Below are 26,130 nucleotides of genomic sequence, written 5' to 3'. Positions count from 1 at the left end.
AAGCAAATATGTACAGAAAGGCAATACCCTCCTGGCTCATTGGCCGCGACGTCATGGAAACGATGGGATGCGGAGGTGGCGGAGGGATTTATGATTCCCTTCGAGGGGCATTTGCCGCTACATTCTCCACCTGTAACCTACTATAGGATGCCCTCCATAGGGCGGGTGCCCTAACATCTGCACCTGATGCTCGCTAAATAAAGATTGATTCAATCAGTTTCAAAGGAATACCAGAATTTTCATTGATTTGCGTTCTAATATGATACCAGGCAATTACAATCCTCGAGAACAGTACGATCTTTTGTCAAGAAAAGCAGAAAGTGATAATTTTGTTAACGCTGCCTGTAAGATTCAACGAAAAAAAAAAAAAGAAAGAAAGAAAGAAAGAAAAACTTTGCATAGAGTCGTGGAATAAAAACTATACGCGTCCAGAAATTTAATTGCTTATTGAAATTTTATGAATGTTATAAATAATATTCCCGGGCAAATGTAGCAGAGAAGCGCCGAGAAAGTTGGGGATGGATAAACATCAGTTGGTTTTAAAAATATAACATCCAGTAAGCACCCCCCCCCCCTATTTCCCCTCTCCCGGCCTTAAAACACACACACACACACACACACACACACACACACACACACACACACACACACACACACACACACACACACACACACACACACACACACGCACACACACACACACACACACACACACACACACACACACACACACACACACACATTTCTGGAAATTCTTGCTCCAGCTATGAATTTTTGTGTCGAAACCCTTTCTTCTTAGACTTGAACTCCTACTTTCCGTGTTGTTTTTTTTTTGTTTTTTTTTTGTTACCACTAACCATCGTTTTTAGCGTCTGATCAAAACAAATCACCGAAATACGCCAATACAAAAAAAAAGAAAAAAAAAGAATTCGCTAAACAATTAAAAAAAGGAAAAGAAAAGGGCAAGAGTAAAAGAGCAATAAATCGAGTTCTCTAAAAAGCTATAATTTTCTCATATCTTGTCTTTGAACAAACTCGCTTCCATGAGAAGAGAGGAACGGAAAATTAGGTCAGGCGAAGACTGCCGTTAGATTGGTACATCAGGCGTTAAGAAATTATTTTTATTAGCTTGCCGATCAGAGAAGTGCCAAGGAAAGAAAATAATATAAAATAACCAAAAAGAGAGCCGCAATCAAGAAATATATTTAACCAACACGCATTTTTGTAATTAAGTTATATAATAATAATAATGTATAATTTTGATGGTGCAATGGCTTTTTGAATGAACAGCATAAATCGGTTTGCTGACAGATCTCGACGTAATTCAGCGCAGGGGTGTAATTTTAAGGTGAATTTTTAGTAAAATTATAAAACCGTGGTTCAGCTCACTTAAGAAAAAATACGAAGATATTTTTTATGGAAAAAGCCGCGTAAAATTAATAAATGACACAATAATTTACGGTAGCGTCTATAAAAAAGTGAAGGAGATCAAATGAAAATAATTTTATTTATTTTTCCCTCTACCGGTTCTTCTGTCGTATAAAACGCCACATTCAGCCACAATGCTCTTTCAAAAAAAAAAAAAAAAAAAAAAAAAAAAAAACAAGGGTTAGTTGAACGTTTGTTTTATGGGGAAATATTTTTTTTTTTAAATTTATTTATTCACTTACCCACGCCTGGACGGCTTTACAGTGGGGAGAACAAAAATGGGCATCACAGAACGGGTGCATGCATACAATTTAAAAGAAGCACAAAAACACACACACACACACACACAAAAAAAAAAAGATCCCAAATGCCCGATGTGGTGAAAAAAAAAAAAAAGAAATGAAAAGGCTTCGTTGTCTATAATTTCTGGAACGTCTAGTCTAAAGGCAGTTGGTTTCATTCGCCAATAGTTTTAGGGGATAAAAGTTTATTTGAACTGGTTTGTTTTGCGAATTTGTGCCAGCTATGCCCATATTTTTCAATTTTTGAATAATAAATGAACCACCATTGGGTACCTATGGTAAACTGTAACGCGATATGTTAAGAAAACCGATTTACGCGGTCTTTTAAAACGATCATCGCGCTAATCTCGCCATCAAAATCACGCTGCAACAGTTCCTGGACATAGCTCGCTTACGGTCGTAGCTCCGTGCTACACTGGAGATACAAACTAATAATGATGGACTATAATGTTATAACTTATAGGTTATTTTTAATACTATCTGGATTATCTGGATAATGCTATCTGGATAGACTAATACTATCTGGATTATAAGTAAATTCAACGAAATTTGAAATATTCCCGTCGTGTTCAAAAATAGGTTGAATATGATCCACAATATCCGTAAATGACAATCGCACGTTTGTATTTTGATCCTGGTGGCTGTATTTTTCGTTATAAACTGCCCACTCTGGCAAGCGCTCGGAGAAGGCCCAGCTTAGAGCACGTGACATCCAACGCAATCGTGACGTAGGTCGTCTCAAGACGAGCAAAGCTACGGCGAGTCAGACGTCGAGAGGATGGCCTAGTCGTTCCAGCCACCGAAGCGGCTGCTTTTGTACGAATTTTGAGTGACGGGTTAATCTTCTATAATCTTCTAGGGGGACAATAGCGACTTCTGCGACACACAAAAGGGATTCCCGGGAAGAGGGGAGTTCCTCCTTCACCCCTTCTCTCCTCGTGGCCGGAGACGAGACAACCTCCGTCACTAGCTGTCAAGGTTCCTAGTCGAGCATTACAAACGAGGCGTTAGCGACATCCACCAGGTGCTCTTTGCTAATCATTTAATTCGTTTTAAAATTATTTTTCGATACTTTTTTAACAAGATATTGGTATGTTCCATGTGACACTGCTCTTTTGAACACATATAGACCAAAAAATGAGCGCCAAAATTTCGTGGTAGTATCCCTTTAAAGAGGGAGTATTTTATATTTACGCATGAACTGCAGGAGTATAAACAGTAGTTACAACTTGTATGTATATTCTTTTGTCAGGAAAATGAAGTTTTTTTTTTTCTTTAGAATGCGCACATTTACTCATTCAGTAAGACAGTTTTTGAAACCTTGGCGAAAATTAATGTTTTCATACCTTGAGCAAGCAGGCGACATCTTCGATGACAGTGTCGGCCACTGTTTGAGATCCGAACAGGGCTACGTCTTCGTAAAAGATTTGGCGCTTTGTGCTTTGGGTGTTTGTCACCAAGAGGTAGTGAACTTTTGAAAGAATCTTGAGCATCAACGCAAATTTACGGATTGACGCGGAAGACGCAAACGACGTGATGGTGTTTGACGGTGCCGATTTTCTAAGCAGTCCTCTGCCGTGACCGAAGACAACGCTCTCCCAATTGCGTCGCCGATCGTATTTGAAGGACGGTGCCTCTCCCTTCGCTATTTGTCGAACCACAGACAGAACAACGTTTTCTACTTTATAAATTTCAGTAAGTTTGTCTAACGGAGCTGGTACAAGAGGCGGAAAGAACGAATCTGCATCACCAGGGGACGACCGAGGAAGAGAAAACATTTCGAACGAGGAAAATAGCAGACGAACTACCAGATGTCAATTTCATATGATGTCTACTATTGATAAACTAACGAGAAACTCGGTTTCCGCAAATAACTGAGCTATAGCAAATTAAAAAAAAAAAAAAAAAATATAGCTAATGAGCGAAAATATTGGATATCATTTGAAGTCTTACCCAAATAGAGCGCATGTCCATGAGGCCAGAAAGGACAACCAGAGCACATCACGTAAATGTCTCCTTACACCACGCACAACACTTCACCTAAGCCACTGTACTTCACGTAACGGCTTCCTAAACATTGCTAGTGCCGTTTCAAGTTTAGTCACACTATTATTGTTATTATTTTTTAGCATAATGTCAGGCGTTGACTTTCTCCGGTCGTGACGACTCAGTGCGGTATCTAATCAATGTAATTTAATAGCTCCGTGTTTTAGCGAGTTGAAACCATGCCTCCCTCCTCCTCACTTTCGACGGCCTCCTTTCCTAAAACGCGTATCAAAGAAATTTAATATTTTAAAAGTACCCCGTTGCACACTTTTACTATATTTCGAGTTTTAATAAAGAATAAACTGCTGGAGGGCCTCCCATAAAACAGAACATGTCGTTGATTCACCATTGCTAACAACTATTGACTGGGACTCCTGTTGCTAGTTACATGAACTTAGTGACCGCGTGATTCAATACATTTTATTTGTGACGGTTAATAAATGAGATATGAATGAAATTACAGTACAACAGTGCAAGTGATAAAAACCGAAGTTTCGTTTTCGCGACACCTGTGTGGACAGCGGGTAATATGCCGGCTAGTCAAGAAATAGCGTGTTTAGTGAATGAGTAGGTTGTAAATGAAACATAGCGAAGTAAATTTTGTTTTCTCGCCGACTATTTTATGCGTTGATTTTTTTTTTATCGCCGACCTCGGGTCGGGAGGCTGACTCAGTTGGCAACAAGGCGAAACAAACATTTTAAAATACGTTCCAATCCAATCCAAGCCAGTCTAAGTGATGGCGACTTGATGCGTTTGATTCAGGCACGTTGGGGCGATGAGAGCTTTGCACTATGCTCAACCGAACAGGAACAGTCTCGCAGCCGTCTATGTGTTATAAGATGTCAGCGTAATCGTTGTTCCTCCTCTTCCACATTACGTAAATGTAGATCTGTCCTCGCAAGGATGGATAAACCCAAACCTGCTGCAAGCAAGGTGTCCGACAGGTAGCTACACTTCCTTCATTAAAGCGGACTTGCCTGCCGTATCGCCGCGTATTTTTGAGATTTTTTATTTTGTTAACGTTGTTGGCTATGTTTACGCAGCAAAAACCTTCCATGGAACGAAAATTGTCTTTTAGTAGACTCATGAGACGCAATATAACTTGCTGTCCCGAGTGTTTCTCCGACTTCGTCCAGTCTCTGTTACGCTTTTATGATTGTATAAATTACCATATCTCTCTCTCATTACTGAATGTTTCTAAATAATAATAATAATAAAGTCTGACTTATATAAGCGTCCAGAGACAGCGTTGTCCGCAATATTTCGGTTAAATTGCTGCAGTGGAAGCTGGTAATAAGTTTTTGTTCCATATGTGTCATTTGGGAAACGGCCACTCGTGATGAATTTCCTCCTAAATGCTGTATGAATTGGTAATTACGTATGAGTAGTAAGAGCATTGTTGAAGGGAGAACGGAAACTTCGAACACGGTGATCACTCCCAGTGATGGTAGGCTTCTTTCACTATTTTGTTGTTTCATTTTACAGGAGAGAAGCAATCTTGAAAACAATCGAGAGACGCGATGCCTGCAAGAAGCGAGCAGCCCAGATTGTGGAAGATATGCTGGAGGCACCCCTTTCCGAGGAGTGGGTGTTGAGTGTCGTGAGTACCCGTGATAGCTTCTGATTTTCGAGTTTTTCATTATTTAAATTTTTTAAAATTTTGCAGTTATACCTAGGGTGTGTACTTTCCGGTGTTTATTTGTGAGAAAAATCGGCGGATGTTTTTCGGTGTTTATTTATTTTCAAAACACCGGTGTATTTCGGTGGAACGTGTTACGACGAGGCTAAAATCGGTGATTATCGGTGAAAAAAAAGCGATTGATCACAGACAAAGAGTTCCAATTTTATTCACATAGTTCATACACTTCTTCTCTAGGAAGCAACTATTTCTCACACTTGGTTATCATAGTAGATGCAAGCATACTTTCATGCTTGCATCTACACGCAAGGAACGTGCTGCCGTCATGGCAGCACGTTCCTTGCGGTTCGCAACCTGCAATTATGAAAACGCACGCTCCTGTATGACACGGACGTTGGCAATGTCTTCCAGGAACCAGAGCAACCTCTAAATACATGGCCAGACACAATGAGGAAAAGGCACGTCGGAGCATACCCCCCACTGCGTTAATTTTTCCACAAAAGGGGGCCATGGGAGATACTATAGGTGAAAGGCGTATGAGAGCTTAGCTTCCACTGTGTTCACTAGACGCTTTTGACCCCCAGGAAGGGGGGCGGACTGACGCCACCTGCAAGCCCTGTATAAACACTGGAAGAATGCAGGATCCACAAGATAACACGTTTGGCGAACCTCTACGGGGAAAGGGTTTCGCTAGGTCGGAAACCAGCAACGACCTGTGTTTTTCGGTTTTAACCAGGGCGAAAATAGCCAACCACCGGTGTTTTTCGGTTTTAACCGATTTTATATTTTCGTCACCGACGGATGTTTATCGGTGTTTTTCGGTTAAAACCGGAAAATACACACCCTAGTTATACCTTAGGGCGGTGGTTCTCAAATGGGGGTCCGCGTAGCCCAGCCTCATCAGTCAAGCCCGGAAATAAGAGTTGTCTTTTCTCAGGTTGGGAGAAGAAACGTTACAATTTTCGGGTGCATTTTCTTGTGTATATGTCAATAAAAGAAGTTTACTTCCCACTAGCCCTTAGTTATATCTATTTATCAAAATCACTGTCATAATTAACCTATACTTTCCCTTCCCCACACTACAAACGGGGTCCTCCACCATCTCCACCGATCCGCAAGGGGTCCGCGAAACATCATTAGCTGAGAACCACTCACTGCCTTGGGGCACAGAAAACTTAACTTTTCTTTTTTAATGTTTGAGATGATACTTTTAAAAACTTTAATTTTACTTAATTGCAGACAGCCTAAATATTGCCATTTTAATATTAATTCTTTCACATTTTTGTTTTTTTCATTTTTGTAACATATATTTTAGAAGTCTGGTTTTGTTTTTCGAAGGGATAGCACAAAGAAAGAGTCAATGCGAAGTTATTTTTTAATTACATAGTCGGAAGACGTGCACTGCTTGCAAGCTGCTGAGGTTACGAAGCCCCGAATGTTAATATTGAGGGCAGAAAGGTGTCGCCTTTTTCGATTAGGTTTCATTTCAACGCATTTGATTCTACGACGCTCTGGCAATCTAAGATTCCGAACAGGGAGTACTTTACTCAGCTTCTTCAGGGGCTGACGAGCTCTTCCGAATTTAATTCGGGGAAGCCTTAAAAGTCTGAACTGAAACTGGGTCTTTGATTGCCACTACCGCCAAAGCAGTTGACATGCAAAGTGACCGCGTATCACACACGCAGAGCATCTAATTACAAAAATTGGATAGCCCCAGTAAAGTGAAACATGTTGTAAAAACGTTTATAGCTTGCCAGAGACATAACTAATAGCATCACTTATCAGGGTACATGCAATTTCGCGTTTAAGTGGGAACTTTCCAATATGTAATCGCCGCTTTGCATGTAGGGCAACGATTGTCAAACGGTTAAATAACAGTCAAAAAATGGCACGGTATCATTAGGGCTAATTGTATTGATTGGTGTTTGCAAAAGTCAAGAAAACGGAAATACTTAAAGGGGTGGTGCAGTGATTTTGGGACTTTGGCCAATTAACTGAGAGAATTAATCTGTCACCTATGGAACGAAGAACGGAAAACCGTGTTTTCATGCACGTGCTAGCTTTTATTTAAAAAAAAAAGAATGAAACAAACAAAAGGTCAAAGTGCCTCTCAGCTCACACGTCGTCTTTCGAGAGGCATACTCTGGGGCAGTGGCGTACGCAGGATTTCATTTCGCGGGGGGCCGGACCAACGAGAGTAAAGGGGGTCAAGATAAAAAGAAGAGAAAGTCCAAGACAAAATAAAACCATGTTCATTTTTTTTCTAATAACTATGCATTCTTCTATTAAGTAATTAAAATAAAGTTGTCATATTGGTTTTGGGATGATTATGATACATAAAAATGATGCCCCGGAAATTCCGCATCAGGAAAGCATTTGCATTTTACTTTTTTTGTTTACAAGTCATGTCGAAAGAAGGCACCAGAGAAAGCAGAAAACAAGAATCATAACAAATATTTTATGAAGCACGACTCCAATGCACAAAGCCTCCAGTCATCGGGGCTGATAAAACAATGATGCATAAGTAGAAACGCGGAACATCTTGATGGATAGACGATAAGCACGGGAAAGCTGCTCCACCATAAAGTACTCCCTACCTTAACCTGATCTAACCAACAAAAATCTCACGTGATTTGTTTGTTGGTGTCGAATTCTAAGGTTTCCGAAGTCCGCTCACAAAAGAAAGTCAAGGAAGTTACACAACGCAACAAAGGGACGATGTAAAAAGGTTTACACACTCGCATATTGCACTTGGCTCTCGTCCTGAGGCAGCAGGTCGCACACTCGCGCCCCTATCTCGCGCGGTTCTCAAACTGCCGATGACATCTTCCGTACTCGAACCTTGAACCGCAAATCCCGCGCCTTTAGGCGCCTATATTCACTTTGCTAAGACTTTTCCCGCCATCCGAGGAGCCAATCAGATATCGCTCTTTTTAGACCAATGGGAGCCACGCGGTACAAAACAAACACATACAATACAAAATCCAATTAAGAAAGGAGACGTGCATAGACCCCCGAAAACTCCTAAAAACCTTCGCCCTAACTGTCGACCGTCAGCCGGACACTGCTTCAAGAAAAAAACCCTCGTCGGGGTGCAAGAGCAGTACCGACGCTTCTTCTCAAAATAAAAAAAGGCTACAAAACATCGAGGGGCCCCGCTGTGCTCGAGCGAGGCGCAGCGCATGGTACGCACCCAGAGCGGGGTCCTCGAGGAACAATTAAGACAGGGGACACGGGGGCTGCTCGGTGGCGACGACAAACCAGCCCAGGTGGCTGCGCGAGAGGGACATGGGGCACTCGCGAAGCAATAAAAGTAGAAGGAAATAAAGATATTTGTTAACTGATTATTTTCCAGTCATATTAGATAAAAGACGTTAAAACTAAACATTTTTTTTATTATTTTTACTGTCATAAATGGCATATTGCATTCCCTTCCTTTTTTATTTCCTTTTTTTTTTACAACTTCTCCACGAAGTTTGATATTGATAAATCCGAGAGTCAGTAACCTCGCCGACTCCCCCCCCCCCCCCCCCCCCCACGGAATTTTCGGGGGGGGCCGCGGCCCCTTCGGCCCCCCCCTGTGTACGCCACTGCTCTGGGGGACTACCTGGTCTCCCATTGGTTTTCTCTTCAGAGACCCCAGCCATTCGCTCCGTGATTGTCGACTTTTCAAAGACTAGCATCGTTGAAGGTCTCGGCAAGTGATTGACGCAAAAGACGGTTTGTCACTGGGCTGATGGCGAGTGTAGCTGCGGAGGGGTACAGGTTTTGTTGACTTCCGCGTGTCCCCCAGAGACGTTTCACCACAATTCTCAGAACCACTACACACTGCTGCAGATTGGCAAATGATTCGTTTTTTCCTTTGCGATAACGCAGCAGGATAGCAGTTTTTTGGTGTAAGGCAACACATTCTTTGTATTTTGTGTATAAACAATATAAAGAATACAAACTGCAAATTCTTTCAACATTAAATTTGTTGCACTACCCCTTTCATGAAGTGCTGCTTTCAAGCGGGGGAGAGCAGCACCCTTCAAAAGTTTCCAGTCTATGTGGCTATAAAAATTAGCTTTTGGCGTCTTGTTTTTACCAAAAGATACGGAAAAGTGAATTGTTGGATGGCTTTCTGATTCGGTTTTCAGCAAAAAGTGCCAGAATATTTTGATAGATGCATATGATTGGTTTGTTGATACTGTAAAACTTCAAAGGATTCATCTAATGAGAAGTTGTTTCAAACCTAGTCGATTTCTTGAAACAAAACTTCTGTTTGAAGTTAAGTCTTACTAATGTAACCTGGCTTGGCTCCTGGCACACAAAGAACTCCTTGCATAGATTGAAAAATGTAGAATTTGTCTACCAAAATGAATGCTAGTATGTTTTTACCAAATTTCCTCGGAATAAACGTGGAAATAAGAAATCCTAGTTATATACTTTGTTTCAGCTTCCGTCCGAGCGCAGCGAAAGGCTGAGGGGTGGTTTGCAACTTTGAAAAGAGAATTCCTACGCACCACAAAGTACTCCGCAAAAGTATTTTTTTTTAATAACTGTGTACTGCTGAGAATAATTTGCAACTAAAGGAATTAAATACCTGAAGTTTATGCTTTTATTAATATATGTAAATAAATGCATGTGGTTTGGTGAAAACACCTACATCGTTTAGCAACACGGCTGCAGCGCTCGTTTTTTTTTGTGCGATTTCGTTCCCGTAATGGCTGAATCATGTGCTTCGCTGCTTTCCTCACCGAGTCGCTTCAAAACGTCCTTTCGCAAAGACACATTTGGGCGTCAGGCGCCATAGGTCGTGATGAATGTCTACTTTCGCATTTGGCAGGAGACTCCGGCCGTGTCGTACCGCAAAGTTGTTAACCAGGCCGGGCCACTACAATTAACTGATATGCGGCGAAATCAGGGCACCCCTGTACCTGCCGATTACATTGAACGCAGAGAAGCTGGTGGAAAGGACTGCGCCTCGAGCCCTGGTATATCCACACAATACAAGGAAACATCAACGGCCGGGTCATCGAGCACCTTCCAACATGTACTTACATCTCGAAACTATATGCCGAACAGGTGGAAAGCTCGGACACAGATGCCAGCAACCTGCCTACATACTAACATTCTCTGTGTCTAAATTTCAGAACGTAAAAGGGCACTTTTTAAACCTGCGACAGACGATACCGTTGATACACCTGTAGCGGACGAAATACATCCCCTTGGCTACTTGGCGAGAGAGGGCGGTGCGGACGACCAGTGGAGCAGCGGAGTGATACAAAAGTGCAGGCGGGATCGCGTGACCTATTGCCGGCGCGTGATTGGCTCCCGCTACACGTAGCTTTGGCTGCGCTCAGACGGAAGCTGAAACGAATTATAAAAAGGCGTTCGAAGGATGAAATCACAGGGTGGTGATGGTGACCATGCTTTGTTGACAGAGAATGAGTATGACAATGTAAAGTCTATACTGTAAACACTTGCATTCTCACAAAATGCATACAGAAAACTGTCTCGCAGCGGAATTAGCCGGTATAAAGCTTTAGAAAGCCATTCTCAAGTTATTGATGCAGCCACAGTAAAGCATCTCTGCTGCACTCTACATGGTTTGACATGCAGTGGCAGTACGTGGAAGTGTATCATAGATCAACTATTAGAATACGATTTTCTAAGACTCCTTGGTGATGCTTATGAATTTCCAAGCTGCAATGAGGATCTTAACTATCCAACTTCAAAATGTCTTTGCATGAGGAAGTTAATAATTGCTGTGTGCTCCATTTCAGTTTGGTGAATGAATAATGATATTACGCCCGTGTTTGTTGCCCCTGCTGTTTTGTGAGCCACGGTGGCTGTCAGGGCTGCAACAGCCGTGACAGCCACCAGAAAGCAAGCTTGCATGCACAAGCTTGATTTCTTGTCTTGCTCCTGTCATACTATAAACTTTCTGAAGGCAGCTCTACATGCTGCGGCAAAAAGACAAAGGCTTGTTTTCTTTCATAAATGTTTCAGTTTCAGCCAACCCTGCTACAGGAGAAAAATTTCTTTTAAGTTATCGGAGTGGGACATTCGGGACTTGGAGTTTGGGCCGCAGTCCTTACATGAGTTCCTAATGCACGCTGCCAAGCTAATCAATAGTATTATGGAGGCACAAGCAGCTCCTCATACTAACTTTCTAATGTTACTACATAAGTAGGGTTCCACAGTCACCAGTAAAATTTTCGTAAATTAGGATTTATTTGCAAAACTTGGGGTTTTGAGGTCACAGCAGCGAAATAAAAATCAGTAAAGATGGTATTTTATTAATTAAGTGCGTCGAGCACGGGATTAGCAATCCTGAAAAAGGCCACTTCATTTTCTTTTTCGTTTTGCATTTATCACAAAATGGAGTTTCGCATTTATCTCGTCGAAGTGCGTACAGTAGAATGGGTCACAACAAAAGCCACTGCTCCAGTTTCCAGTTTGGACCATGCTTTTTGTGCTTAGATAGAGGAGGGGCTGTGTTGGACCATGCTTTTTGTGCTTCTTAGATAGAGGAGGGGCTATGTTTTTATGATGGTGAAAAAACCCATAGATTTTATAGAAGGGCAACTGAAACTCTTATGCCTCTCAATGACTACATTCAGAAGTTTGGCTATTTCAAAGTACCAATGTTTATTGAAGAAAAACTTGTTCTCAAGATGTGTCGTAGGACAACTAGTACTCCCAGTTGCAATGACGATTGGGATTATTAACTTTTATCAACTTAGGGTATGTTTTTCTCCGGAATGTATTTATCTTTATTTTGAATTTTGAAAACTTAGGAACACGGTAACATTAAACTCAGAATTTCAGAGAATTGGAAATCTAACAGAAATAAACTTTGATAAAACCCGAATTTCTAGCAAGAAATTAACCGAAAAACACACTCTGAATTTCGCAAAAAATAAACTCTGAAATCATAAAATAATATACATAAGTAGGCGATACTTTACTATAGTCCGTTGCAACTCAAGAAGGTAGGGTGAGGGTAAGAAGGGCCGGGGAGGAGGAAGCAGACGGAATGCTGGAGAAGAGATGGGAAAATCTCCTTCTCTCTTTAGGCTTCCGTCTCCTTCCTCCTCCCCGGCCTGTCTGACCCTCGCCCTACCTTCTTGAGTTGTAACGGACTATAGACCGTTTTATCGTGGGTAGCGCCATTTTGAGAGCGAGAGAGAAAAGGGGAAAGGGCTACCGGCACTTTCCCCCTTTCTGATTGTGTAGAAAGAGTGAAAGTCCCGGATGAAAGGCTTGGCCGGTGTTGGGTGTCTGCTGTGCCCCAACTTCTTTCGCGCTTTCTTTCCTGTTTTAGACTCACAAACTTAAATAGAGCCACGGGCTTCGATGGCAACAGTCCCCCTGTCATCGGGACACCGATGACAGGGGGACTGTTGTTTAAGCGATGGAGCTTAAAGACATAGCAGCCGCTCTCGCCTTGCCGGATTCATTGCAAGCTACATAGGTCCTCGGACAGTATTCGACGCTTTCTGTCGTTATTCGTGCACCCTATGACCGAGCAATGGTGTCCCGATGACCGGGGAACTGTTGCCATCGAAGCCCGTTACTCTAATTAAGTTTGCGAGTTCAAAACAGAAAAGAAAGCGCGAACGAAGTTGAAGCACAGCAGACACCCAACACCGGCCAAGCCTCTCATCCGGGACGTTTTCTCTTTCTACACAATCAGAAAGGGGGAAAGCGCCGGTAGCCCTTTCCCCTTTTCTCTCTCGCCCTCTTTCAGTAAAACGGTCTATAGGATGAGACATTCTTTTGAAGTTCCTTGCTTTTTTTTTTAGCGGACTAGGGCCTTCCCCTCCGGAGGTGGCTTGCTCAGATGCCCTAATTGAGATCATGGTGCCCACAGCTTCCTCAGATCTCCAAGTTCTCCTGAGGGGCATAGCCCCGTGTTAAAGTTAATCTGAAAGGCTTTCACAGGTTATTGTTTCCTGCATCTCACTTGATGGAACTGCCCTGTGTGTGTAGCCATGATTGGACTGGATAATATATTAATTTAAACGGGCATTGGTGCTCCCGTTAATTTTGACACGAGGCTGCAAGTTCTTGAGGTCATAGCCTAACCAAATATTCATGTAGTTCTTTTGAGACAGATCATTAAGTTTAGATACCTAACTGTTGGAACCTTTAAGAATTTCAGACAGCAGATAATGGGCCGTCCGTAAGTCACTGTGACTCTGAGTCTGATAGGTGTTTCAGATTGACACATGGGGCTCTCATCACTGTGTAAAGATTTCTTCTTTCACTTCTAGTTGCATCACTTGTCTCAGCAAGATTATCAAGATGCTGCTGAAGAACGAGCCATAATGCTGCTCTGTGGATATCCACTTTGCAACAACAAAATTCCTCAGGTAGGGGATGCCTTTTGGCAGTCCGCTTCTAAAAGCAGCTTCCTGGAGATAGGCTTGCACATCCTTGGAGCTGCAGCATTACGCTTCGCTTATATTTGGCGTTCTCTGTTTTCTGTTTGATTGAAATCGGGGGAAATCAAAGCACCTTAATAGGAACTATCCTTGAGTAAGAGCAAACAAAGCTTCACCAGAAGAAATCTCTATATACAGATTTATTTTGTGTTTACCCAAAGTATAGCCTGCACTGAGCTGTCCACAAGGCTGCTGCTTTGTCTGGGAGCTACGCTCCTTTTTATTTTTTGTTTGTGACGTTGACCACCTCGAAAATGATGTACAGGGTGTCACAAAAGAAATTTTACACTGTCTTTTTTACCGCAAAAATAAACTAGGCATCGCCAAATGCTCATTCTCCGCCCAAAGGTAGCTCTAAAGGTCACAACCTGATGCTAAAGTTTCAGTCCGATCTGATAACTTAATCAAAAGTTATGTGATTTTCTGAAAATTTCAATGGGAAAATGGCAACTGACAGAGTTTTCAAACACCTGGGGCTCTATGGCACCAGAAACCGAAAACGGGCAAAAATGGGCTCCATTTTCCCATTGAAATTTTCAGAAAGTCACTTAAAACTTTTGATTAAGTTATCGGATCAAGCTGAAACTTTGGCACCTGGTTGTGATCTCTAGCTCGACCTTTGGACGGAGAATGAGCGTTCGGGGATGCCTAGTTTATTTTTGTGGTAAAAAAGACAGTGCAAATTTTCTTTTGCGACACCCTGTACATATGGAGAGGATACTAAATAAAGGAGACGTCGTCTTCTGTCGTTCGTTTCGTTTCTATTCCTTTGGTTGATTCATGTATCTCCACCCAGTCTCAGGTGTTTTGACAAAATAGTGTCCCTTATCTCATTTCCTTATCAGTACAGAGACTTTTTCTAAGAATTTGGGTCACGTGCATGTTCCCTGGTAGTTGGGAATTCCTACGCCCGTGGCCGGTTTTCTTCAACCTAAGCCCTGATGAAAGCTGCTTTTTTGTCCAACACAGAATAGGCACCACACAACACAGAATTGCAGTGTACTAGACCAGAATACAGCATGCTGCTGGGAACGGAGCGGCTGGCACGAGGCACATGGCATATATCATGATAGGTGTCGACACTGGTGTGTTCTCTGAAGGGTTGTGCACGTGCGTGGCAACAGGCGTGAGAATACAAAATTTGTTTCGTTCGGTAGATAGGGTTGTGAATTAAATCATGAAGGGCGAAGCGAGATTCGAAATGGAGCCCACACACGGAGTGCTCCTTGCTTCCAAATATTTGTCCTTATTCCTTCTTTTAAAATATCTGTTCCAGCTTTATCTTTTGGAACACCGAAAGGAAACTCTGTCCTTATGCCCCTCACATGCGTGTGCACTCTAAAAAAAATGGGAGCGGTATTTAGTCTCTCCAGGGACCAAATGCGCTGCCACCACTTTTAGTCTCCAGGGGGACTAGTACGAAGGGGAGCTACTTTTGCACCCCTCCTGTTAGTCCCTCAAAGTCGAACCTCCAAGTCTAACTTTTGCATTCTTGCATTTAGGCCACTAAGACTAAATGTTATGCCCTTACATTTAGTCCCCTGGGACTAAATGTTGCGCCTTTGCTTTTAGGTTCCTGGGATTAAGTGTTGTGCTCTTGCATTTAGACCCCTGGGACTAAATGTCATGCCTTTACATTTAGACTTCTGGGACGAAAAGTTAATTCTTTACATTTAGTCCCCAGCCACTAAATTTTCAACCCGTGCATTTAGTCCTCCTGGACTAAAGGTCCACAAATCGTGCCCCAATGAAGAAATGTGCTTTGCAGAGATATTCTGGTTTATCCAGCATGCTGCAATCTCAGAAACAAGACACTGCAGTCCAAATCAAATGTACACTCTTAAAAAAAAGCTAGTAAAATTTATTAGGAGGTAAAAAGCAGTAACCGCTTGTCACATATGTTACTAGGTACCTAGTAACCGTAGGTAGTAACGGTCAAGCCAATACTAGGTCGAGAAGCTGGTAACGGTTCCTAACCAACCTAGTATCTTTAACTACCTTTAGCTAGTAACTGGCACTAACTCTCACAAGACCCAAGTGTGCTAGTCAACGTCAAAATCAAAATTGGAAAAAAGATATCGCTAGGATAGATTTTTCTCATGCTGATTACATTCACATTTGCACACATATGCATTTAACAGAGACAAATTATTAAAACACACATGGCACACACACAGCACACACACAATGACACGCTAATCCATTCATTGCCCCCAAAGGCTACCCATGCGCCTTTTATACTGATCATTTAAAAAGAAGTCGTTTGGTGAGTGACCACCTTGTCCGTGAACGATGTTACAAATTTAGTGCCGCTTTTGCACCAATATTGTTCTTCAATATTGTTGCTAAACATTCCAAGGAATGTATCTCTGACAAAGAAGTAACGGTACACTCAGTAATTATTTGTGACAGTCTATAAAACGGCATCCCCACAGCTTCCCAGCAGCCCTGTTCTCGCTTCCCCGCATAGACTGCCCCACTTTCTGCATGCGTGTCTCCATGGCAGCCGCATTGTCTCTTGCAGAAGAGGAACATATTAAAGAATACAAGAATAAAAAAAAACACAATGAACCTTGTGGTTCTCCTTTGGGCCACTGCCTTTGGGAGTACCACGTTCGCGGCGAGACGCTCTACCGCGAAGCGGGTTCGTACTCGTGTGGCATGCTGCTCGTTGAGCGCAAACAGACGCGTCACGTTGGTAACAGTGATAAACTGTTTATTTACAATGAAACAAAATAACAACAACACAGCGGCTATAAGCTGGTGAACGCCTCGGTGTGGAGATCGCCCACGGCCGAACGGTCGTTCACAAATGTACAAAGGACGGGGTAAACGTTCACCGGTGCGCCGGAAGGTTCCCCATTGTAGCCGCCCCCGAATCCCAGGAAGAAGACAAGCGAGACTGCTGTCCGCTGGTTTTAAGATAACGGTGGGGGCGAAGTGACCAATCAAGGAGCGACACGTCGATCTCCTTTATGCGGGGGTTCGTTACGGAAATCGCCCCAAGGGGGGAGAGGAGGAAGCCACTCACAGTGGTAAGCAGCGCCACCTCTCGCTACACCAGCGCGGCCGCCACGGCACGCCAAAACGCTGACGCGACAGAATGTTGAGGGATCACAATCCCCACACTCCCCCCTCCTTAGCCAATAGTCACCCGCAAACGGGTGGACCAACACAAACACACAACAAGACTAAAATAATAATAAAAAAAGAGAAAGGCCGCCAGCGGCTGCAACTACACGGGAAACAACAGCCCGGCTAGCTCAGTCGGTAGAGCACGAGACTCTTAATCTCGGGGTCGTGGGTTCGGGCCCCACGTTGGGCGCCAAATTGTGGTTCTCCTTTGGGCCACTGCCTTTGGGAGTACCACGTTCGCGGCGAGACGCTCTACCGCAAAGCGGGTTCATACTCGCGTGGCATGCTGCTCGTTGAGCGCAAACAGACACGTCACGTTGGTAACGGTGATAAACTGTTTATTTACAATGAAACAAAATAACAACAACACAGCGGCTATAAGCTGGTGAACGCCGTCGGTGTGGAGATTGCCCACGGCCGAACGGTCGTTTACAAATGTACAAAGGACGGGGTAAACGCTCACCGGTGCGCCGGAAGGTTCCCCATTGTCGCCGCCGCCGAATCCCAGGAAGAAGACAAGCGAGACTGCTGTCCGCTGGTTTTAAGATAACGGCGGGGGCGAAGTGACCAATCAAGGAGCGACACGTCGATCTCCTTTATGCGGGGGTTCGTTACGGAAATCGCCCCAAGGGGGGAGAGGAGGAAGCCACTCACAGTGGTAAGCAGCGCCACCTCTCGCTACGCCAGCGCGGCCGCCACGGCGTGCCGAAACGCTGACGCGACAGAATGTTGAGGGATCACAATCCCCACAACCTTTCTTTGTCTTTGGAGACATTTTTAGCACATATTACGTGGGTATTTTCAGCCCAGTTAAAACCGAAATGAAAATGTAAACGCTTCCAAAAAGAATGCAGTGCTGCAGTCCTGGCTTCCACGACGTGCTGGAACAGAGGCTGTAATCATGATAAAATCAGCTTCAACCCTTAAACATGCCCCCTCTTACAATATTTGATGATACGATTCTCTGTGGAGACCTCCCCCTGCATTCCAAAACAGTAAGTGCATCGTTAACGCTAACCATCAGCGATGCAGCAGCTGTCGCCATCTTGTCCGCGCGTTTGGGGAACTAGAACATACAGATGTGCCCTGTCTTAGGAGGAGTAATGGCTGCTCTTGCTCTTTTACGCCTCTCGGTTTGTCCTGGTTCAGTGCAGTTCGTCCGCAGCATTTGCGCACGGTACCTAGCTCAACCCGTATGGTCCCTTCGGGGAGCAAATCGTAGTTCAGGGGACCAAATGCTGCCGTTAGTCCTTTGAGACCATCTTTTTTTCTTAGAGTGTAGCCTGTTCGGTAGCCAGAAGTGTAGCAGCTGTTTTGTCACTGTGCTGCCGACGGCATTTCAATGTTACCTTTATGCACAGCCTGAAGGGTGCACCCAATTCGGAACATATTCCTATCAAACCCACGGAACTATAGCCTGTGACAGATTAAGAACCCAGTAGATGCTTTGCCTCTAGTGCAAGGTTTCTGCCTTTGATAACGCTCTGTCGCACGCATAGCCAAAGCCCAGCAGAAGGTAAGAAGCACGCTCTGAAGGGGGAGCTTACACTGAGATCTTGACCTGTCACCGGCTCTAGGAAATGGTGGTGAGCTCGCAGGTGCAACAGAGGAGAACAACATTGTGAGCAGCTGCGAATGCCTGATGCACTGCGAGACAAACTTGGCCTGATATATATAGACTTTCTACAGTTATAACGACTGCAGAGTTGCTCATGTTGTCCACACATGCGCCCTCATAAGCTTCATTGAGACACTGTACTGTTTCCAATGCAATCCCATATTATTGTACACTGTAACGGAACAAGGCCCGAAAAAATACCCCCGAATTTGAAGGAAACTAATCCCTAAAGCATGGAACAATATATTAGATGCTCTTGCATGACTCCTGGCGCTTGTGGCATTTACTTATGTGTTCTAGAATTCAAGTTGACTGCCACATTCAGTTCATAGCCTTTATGAGTTATTCTCCCGCCTGTGGTGTATTGGGGTTAGTGGAATTGTTCACTCTGGTAGGTGGTTTTCTGCATTCCAGTTTTGAGTCGCAGCCGAGATTTAGGTTGTCCTTTGGGTTGCTAGTGTTCTAAATGAATCTGCCGTGCTATGCTGTAAAGTGCCAGATGCTCCTCGTTGGTTTGGGATCTGAACGGTGTTCATACCTTTTGTACCTTTTTTTCCCTTCAGGTGCCAAAACAAAAATATCATATATGCGTGAAATCTAAAAAGGTGTACGACATCACCTACCGGAAGGTAAGATATTTCTTGACCCTCATAATCACGGTGATGGAAGCGCTGCGCCATTTGCACCAAATCATGCCATGAACGAAAGTGCTACATGTTGTGCCGAAGTGCCTTTTTTTGCTGAAAATTACAGCATACCTGTGCCGAGATGGGCTTAAAAGTGAAGCAAAAAATAAAGATATTTTATTATGGGTTGACCCTAATATTCAGGGAAGTAGAAGGAAAGAAAAAAATCATGAGCCATTCCACTCTGTGAAGATGAATGACCAGCGAAGATGTTTAGCACACGACACAGACGTGACACAGAATTTTGAACGAAGGTACGAACACGTCTATTATCTTGATCGGTGGTCATCGTATGAAAGGTACACACACAGATGTCGAGGATTCTCGCCGCTCTGAGGAGCCTGAGGAAACTAGACGCACAACGGGACCGCTACTCGGCAAAAGGAAAGGAAACTAGGGACTCGAACGCTTGGAACGATGGCAAAGGGAGGGCAATGTAAGCGTAGCCATGGAGTTTTTGTTGACGCACACGAAAAATCCACGGAACCCTAGCCATAAACAGCTTCAAAATGGCATAAATACAGTCTAAGCTGATTACAACAGACCGGGTTACAACATACATTTGGATATAACATACAGATTTGCAAAGTTTATTTGGTTTTCCTCTACATACCATTGACTCAACTTCATATCTGCATACAGCATACTCCTCTTACAACAGACCAAAATCTTGGTCAAAATCAAGGTCTGTTTTAATGAGCTTAGACTGTATGTATTTCACAATGTCCCTACTCATTGTATGGTTTATTTCATATTAGGGCAGAGTACAGTTGAGGGCTCGAACACATACTACCACAAACACATATTACTAAACGCACAAGTCACGGGACATTAGCTGCACTTGATTGGTTTAGCCGATGAAACAACACGTACAAGGAGATGGACGAATGCCATGATGTCGTGCTTTGATGCTATTTGTTTAGTCCCATTGGCTCGTAGTGTTGGCTGCACTTTATTTTGAGAGGAAACGAAGTATTGAGATTGCACGTCAACCGCTCTGGCTAATTGATGAGCTGGCAGGTTGATCGCCGATATCGTCTAAATTTCTAGACGATGTTGGCGCTGTTAGGAGCTAACAGTCGCGAGAAGACATTATAGAGGATGGTGGATACTGTGATAAGACGGAACCAGGGTCTTCTACTCCTGATGAAAGCTCTCGATTATCCTGTCTGCCGCATACCTCCGTGCCACCTCTCACCAGCACGCACGCTTCGAGCTTCACCGGTTTGCAGCGGAGTGATGCAGTAGTCAAGGTTAATACCGTGCAGCTGCCGATCAAAAGAGCAGCAAACTTGAAATTCACTCTGGCTGCAACACAGCTATAGAGCAGTATCAGTTTTAACGTACAAGTGTAGTTGTTTATGATATTTGTGGGTGGTTGTTTTTGCAGTTTGTCATATTAGAGTCCTGAGTTTAGTTGGTTCATAGAACTTCGAGGAAGCATTTTTATTGATTGGGTAAGTAAACTGCCGGGTGTAAAAGTGGGAAGGGAGGCAGGCTTTACAGTGAAACCCGTTTAGAACGAACCCACATACAGCGAATTATTGTCGATATCGAACTCACAAAAAATTTAAATCAAAATGTATGTAAAAAGTACTTTTTATAACGAGCGACATATTAACTATATCAAACCTTTTTCCCCTGGAAGGCTTCCAAAAACGCGCAAACAATCGTCTTTCAGCCAATGCCTTCGCCCGAAAAAGTGTAGGAAAGAAAAGAAAAAAAATTCCAAAAGCTCGAGCTGCAAACAAAAATAAGCGAAGAAAAGTGATTCCGAAGGGGCACAGAAAAACATATCTTTTTAAGTGCAAAGCGGTTGCTTACGAAGAAAAGCAATTAAAAAACGGAGATAAGCTAAAAAAGATCTTTCTAGCGCGTTGTTACAAGGCAGAAGCGAAGAGATGAGAAAGAAAGAGAAGTTCTCGCCTCCTCTCCCTTCGCGCCCTGTTTCACCTAAAGTCACTTTAGTTTGACCTAGGGGGCCTTCATGTCCCGCCGAAGAGAACTTGAAGGCACTCTAGTTTGACCCTCCTCACCTTGCGCATTCACTTGGGGCTTGACACGCCACGCCCCAAGAAGCAATAAGCCTATCGCATTTCAGATTCCATAGCATTGTCACATGCCGTTGAAAGCATCAACCACCCCCAGGCAAAGCTCTCTCTCTCTCCCTCCCTCCTTTCTTCTCGTTAATTTAGTCGTCGTTTGTTGTCGTCCTTCTTGTCCCCATTGTACTTTCTGTTCACTGTGCGGGCCTGCTAGTTCCCTCCCGAAATGACGACAAAGCAGCGGCAGGCTCTGCCACTTTCCGACAAGGTCGACATCATCAGTCGTGTGGAGCACGGCGAAAAGAAATCAGACGTTGCCGCCGCCTACAAGATCCCCAGAAGTATGCTGAGTACAATTCTTAAAAACAAGTCTGCCATCCGAGACAAAGCCTGTGAACGGCCAAACGCGGACAGCAGGCGCATCCGCAAGCCGGCGTACGACAAGGTGGAAAAAGCGCTGTACCAATGGTTTTTTGACATTCGTGCGCGGAACCTGCCGGTCTCCGGACCGATGTTGCAAAGCCATGCTAGAGATTTTGCATCCCTCCTGAACGTTGAGGGCTTCACCGCTGGATCTGGGTGGCTGCAGCGATTTAAAGATCGATATTTAATCATCGGGAAAGTCGTAGCTGGGTTTTGCTATATCGAACTACATGCTATATCGAACTGATCGTAGCGTTTCCTGCTGTTCGTTATAAACGAGTTTTGCTGTATTCCAACTAAAGTATTGTGCTATGATTAAGTTTTCAACCATTTTTTAGTGCCCATTCTAAATGGAACCCACTCTGATAAGAGCCCTATTTCTAAGAATAAGTCTCTGTGTTTCTTTCTGGCCCTGTTTATTCTTTTAAAAGTAATAAGTAGTAGTATGCTCTAGTATTAAAGAGGAGCCCTTGATCATTGTCAAAGATGAACTCATTTAGCGATGCAATACTTTATTTTCAAGTGATGTGCTGACAGATTGAAGCATTCGCTTCAAAAGCAAATGCTTCAATGCTCTTAAAGCATCTGCTTTTGAAGCATTTGCTTCAAAAGCATCAGTGGCTGCACTCAACCAATATGTTTCCTGCTACAGAACCTGCTACAAAAAGTCAGATTCCACTTCCATCACTGCAGTCAGCTAAAACATTATATTGTAAGAAAAAGCCAACCTCAACCAACACTTTTTTCTTCTGTTTGGTCGCTTTGGCCCTTTGAATGAAACTCTCTAAAGAAATACAGTTGAACCTCGATTTAACGAAATCACCAGGACCCGCTAATTATTTTGTTAAATCGGGAACTACGTAAATTCGACAAAAACATTTTTCGGGCATAGGCTGTGCGGGGGTATCCGAATTTGTTCATTAAATTGGGAAATTTGTAAAATCAGGTTTCGTTATATCGAGGTTCAACTGTAGTACTGTAGTAAACCTCACCATTGCTTTATCATCCCATAAAGCAGGGGCCAGCAACCCACAACCCGCGAGCTGCGTGTGTCCTGTGAGGCTGTTTCGTGCAGCCCCCGACACAACACGAAAAAAATGAAAGCTGTTTACATTTCCCTCTAACGCTATTTTAGAGCACAGCTCTTGAGGAGGAGGATGGAAGGGTACTGAGGGATAGGTGACTCCTTGAGGTCACGTTACGTCAGGGGGGGGTCGTGTGACGTCAGAGGGGTCACGTGACCTCAGGTGGGACGTCACATGACCTCAGGGGGGTCATGTAGCCTCTGGGGGTCACGTGACTTCAGGGGGTCACGTGACTTCAAGGTTACGCTGACGCCGATGCCGACGCCGCTCAAGCCGGAAACGGACGCCTAAGAGCTGCGCTCTAAAGAGCCCCCCTCCACACTCTGCCACTTCCTTACATGCTCGAGGACTACATGGTAGTTTTGACCTCAAAAGAGAATGTTTTCACTCAGTGGCATCACTAGGGTCAGCGGCTCTCTGGGTGGTGGCCTGCTGCGACAACACCCCCTCTCCCCCCTTCCACTGTCCAGTTGCACCACCCTGAGTTGTTGCACTTTGCACCCCTAACCCTTGTGATGCCATGGTTTTCACTTCCTTTTTGCTCTTCATTTGCCCCCCACACCCTTCATGGCTTGTTGTCCGGCCCCCTCTATGTCAGCTTCGTGATGACTCGGCTCTTTACTTAAAAAGGTTGCCGACCCCTGCCATAAAGGGATGGTAAAGAAAAAGTTACTTAAGTGCATTTTGTTCAAGGGCTTTGAAACAGAAATGGTTTCAGGTTTTATGGCGTAGAGTTTGTAAAGTGTAGTTTAAAGATTTATATGCAGTTGGCAAGAAGAGGGCATTCGTTAGTGCTGTGTTATGCACCTGGTGTGACAATTTTGATATGTATGTCTTGCAGCATCTGCAGTAGGCAAGCATGGAATAAAATTTAAAAGTAGTTGAGGAAGTCCAAAAAAAGGAAGGGTAGTTTAGTACTTTTGCCCCATGTTCAAGGGAAAAGAAAATAGCTGTCTGATAGCCAAGAAAGCCTGCTTTATGTATAAGGCTTGTCAATATATTAGGTGCTGGAGAAAATAATGCATCTACATTAAATATTTAATTAAAACTCTTTTTGTTTATGTTTTGCCCAATAAAAGCCACGGTGAAAGAGCCCAAGTACGCACCTAATCTCGCCACACCACCGCCTTCTTCAGTACGATAAAGTTCATCTAATATGTTCACCGAATGTCAATAGACACACACGCAAACAAAGCATCTAAAGCCACCCACAGCCATGCCATCTTCCAAATGCCGTCCACTACCAATGCGGTAACGTTTGCTTGGGCTCTTTCGCCGTGCTTTTCATTGGGCTCCATACTAGGCTTCCAAACAGACTGCACTACGTGTGGTCACCCCTTGCTTCATGCTATTATGCTTGGGAAAATTGATTATAGTAATCTCGGGCCTGAGCGACCAAGCCTCATCAGAATTGCAAGAGTTTACCAAGTGACCGGTTTCCGCTCTCAGCATCAACCTCCATGATGGCGCGTCTCACTTTTGCTAGCGTTGTTGCATTCACTTTAGCAGACAGCATTTGGAAGATAGCATCTGCTGTTGCTGGCTTGAGATGTGTTTGTGCGTTCATCTGGAAAGAATACGCTTCATTGTCATGGTGACGCTGACCATAGCAGGTGGTCTTTGCTGTGCCGAAGGAAACGGCGGGGTGCAGGTTCAAGTGCATACTGGGCCCTTTCGTTGGGCTTTTCAATAAACACATCTGAAAAAAAAAAAAAAAAAGGTTTGAAATATGGATTTATTGCAGATGGCTAGTTTTCTCCAGCAACTAGCATTTCGATAAGCCTTACACAAAAAGTTTGTTGTTAGCTCGCAATTAAATTTGGATGAGGGTTTTTATGCTGCCGCATGGGGCTAAACTATTAATGTGCCAAAAGAAGTCCTGATTTGCCTCTAACTTTCAGAGAGCTAATGCACTTTGTATCGAGTGGTCTGTGAATCCATGATAAACTACCAATGCTACTGAGACAAAAGGGGATAAGATAGAAGCCATAGCAAAAGATGAATTGTTGAACAAGCTTTTAGTCTATTTCACTGCACTAACTAGTGCAACTTTAAAAATAAACTGATAAATAACATTCAAGATAACAAAAACACACTATTGTCCTATCACATTTTGGCACTCAATCACACGCCTAAAATAGAGCTGCGGAAGTTTGTTGAAAGTAGATAGTGTGCCGCTTTAATACACATTGTTGCAATTAATAGTCAAATTCCTTTCAAATTCTGTTTAAAAACTTGTGCATTGGAAGTTTCAGCGTTAAAATGTCTTTATGAATAGTACATTTCGAGGCATTGGTTTGCTTGAATAAATGGAGAAATTGCGCTTTTCCATGTGTTTACACTTGTGTTAGCTTACATCTCCAGTGCCTTTAGTGCCTTTCATAATTTCCAGCATACTGTCTCTGTGTCTGCTTATTTGATCCACGTTTGTGGCATATCACTTGCAGCAATTCTGCAGCGATACCTGCTACCGTGCTTCCAACTTCCTCAAGGCACAGCTGTGGGACGGACCCTTGTGGCTCAGGGACGAAGCAGACGCCCTGGGAAAGTACAAGCTGTACCAAGATCAGAGGCATCGGCCTCGGAGGTAGGCTTGCACGAGGGCCAATCTTTCTTGCCGAGGCTGCCGGCAAGTAGCAGCTCTGTCGACCTGCCCGTTAAAACCTTTGCTTGCTCTTCTTGGCCTCCCGGACTACTGGTAAATCTAATCGGTAGTACTGCAGGGCCTACCGAAATTTCTGACGTTGCATGTAGCCCTCGGGAACTGCAGGGCTCCCAAACAATGAGTCTTAAGGCTGGTACACACACTTGCGTTCTATGCGGAGTGTAAGTTCGTCTGCTTCTTTTCCAGGTCGGGGTTGTTGTGACGACAGATCGCTGAGCTCTGTTTGGCTCTGATTGAAAGAAAATGGGTATACCTTTGAGGTCTACCCACTATAATTCAATCAGAGCTCGGCGTTTTGTTGTTGCTGCAACCCCTGCAAAAGAAGCAGACGAACTTGCGCTCCACATCGCTACCGAGTGTGTTGTGCAGGTTTGAGCTCTCTCGCAGTCGCTTACACACTGGCACTTTGGCACCACCTGTGAGGCAGCCCTGGAACTGCATTTAACTGGAGTGAAGGTTTTGCAGTAGTATTAGCGAGATAAATGTACCCACTATCTATGAGAAATGGTTGTTTATAACATTGTCAAAGCATGGTAAGTATACTAGGGCTACCCGATAAATAGCGCCAGCATGTTCTCACGTCGTAAGCAGTCACGAGGGAGAGCGAGGTTTTGCAATGCAC

At 43.8% G+C, this 26,130-nt stretch overlaps 2 protein-coding genes and 1 non-coding gene across 3 annotated transcripts in view; 2 read left to right on the top strand and 1 right to left on the bottom strand.

The window, feature by feature from the left end:
• Positions 1 to 3,732, bottom strand: part of LOC121835818 (meiotic recombination protein SPO11) — a 5,067-nt gene extending 1,335 nt beyond the window's left edge. Inside the window, 2 exon segments of the mRNA XM_042290324.1 lie at positions 3,077 to 3,444; positions 3,684 to 3,732. Coding sequence (XP_042146258.1) covers positions 3,077 to 3,444; positions 3,684 to 3,732 — 417 coding nt within the window.
• Positions 3,733 to 4,509: 777 nt separating this feature from the next.
• Positions 4,510 to 25,434, top strand: LOC120849510 (putative RNA polymerase II subunit B1 CTD phosphatase RPAP2 homolog). Its single transcript, XM_040221751.3, has 5 exons — positions 4,510 to 4,721; positions 5,263 to 5,377; positions 13,681 to 13,779; positions 19,168 to 19,233; positions 25,291 to 25,434. Exons 1-5 carry the CDS (start codon positions 4,525 to 4,527, stop codon positions 25,432 to 25,434), a joined length of 621 nt encoding a protein of 206 aa, XP_040077685.3. The 5' UTR covers positions 4,510 to 4,524.
• Trnak-cuu lies at positions 17,104 to 17,176 on the top strand. Its single transcript has one exon. It is a non-coding gene; the product is annotated as a tRNA-Lys (tRNA).
• Positions 25,435 to 26,130: the final 696 nt, after the last annotated feature.

Source organism: Ixodes scapularis, unplaced genomic scaffold (genome assembly GCF_016920785.2).
Source record: "Ixodes scapularis isolate PalLabHiFi unplaced genomic scaffold, ASM1692078v2 PGA_scaffold1__304_contigs__length_218370807, whole genome shotgun sequence".
NCBI classification, from domain to species: Eukaryota; Metazoa; Arthropoda; class Arachnida; order Ixodida; family Ixodidae; genus Ixodes; species Ixodes scapularis.
The sequence above is the reverse complement of the archived record's forward strand: the minus strand, read 5'-3'. Positions and strand labels throughout refer to the sequence as shown.

Coding starts and splice junctions, on each gene's coding strand:
- LOC120849510 (XM_040221751.3), top strand. CDS start 4,525: ATGCGTTTGATTCAGGCACGTTGGGGCGATGAGAGCTTTGCACTATGC. Junction 4,722..5,262: donor GCAAGCAAGGTGTCCGACAG/GTAGCTACACTT, acceptor TTCATTTTACAG/GAGAGAAGCAATCTTGAAAA. Junction 13,780..19,167: donor GCAACAACAAAATTCCTCAG/GTAGGGGATGCC, acceptor TTTTCCCTTCAG/GTGCCAAAACAAAAATATCA.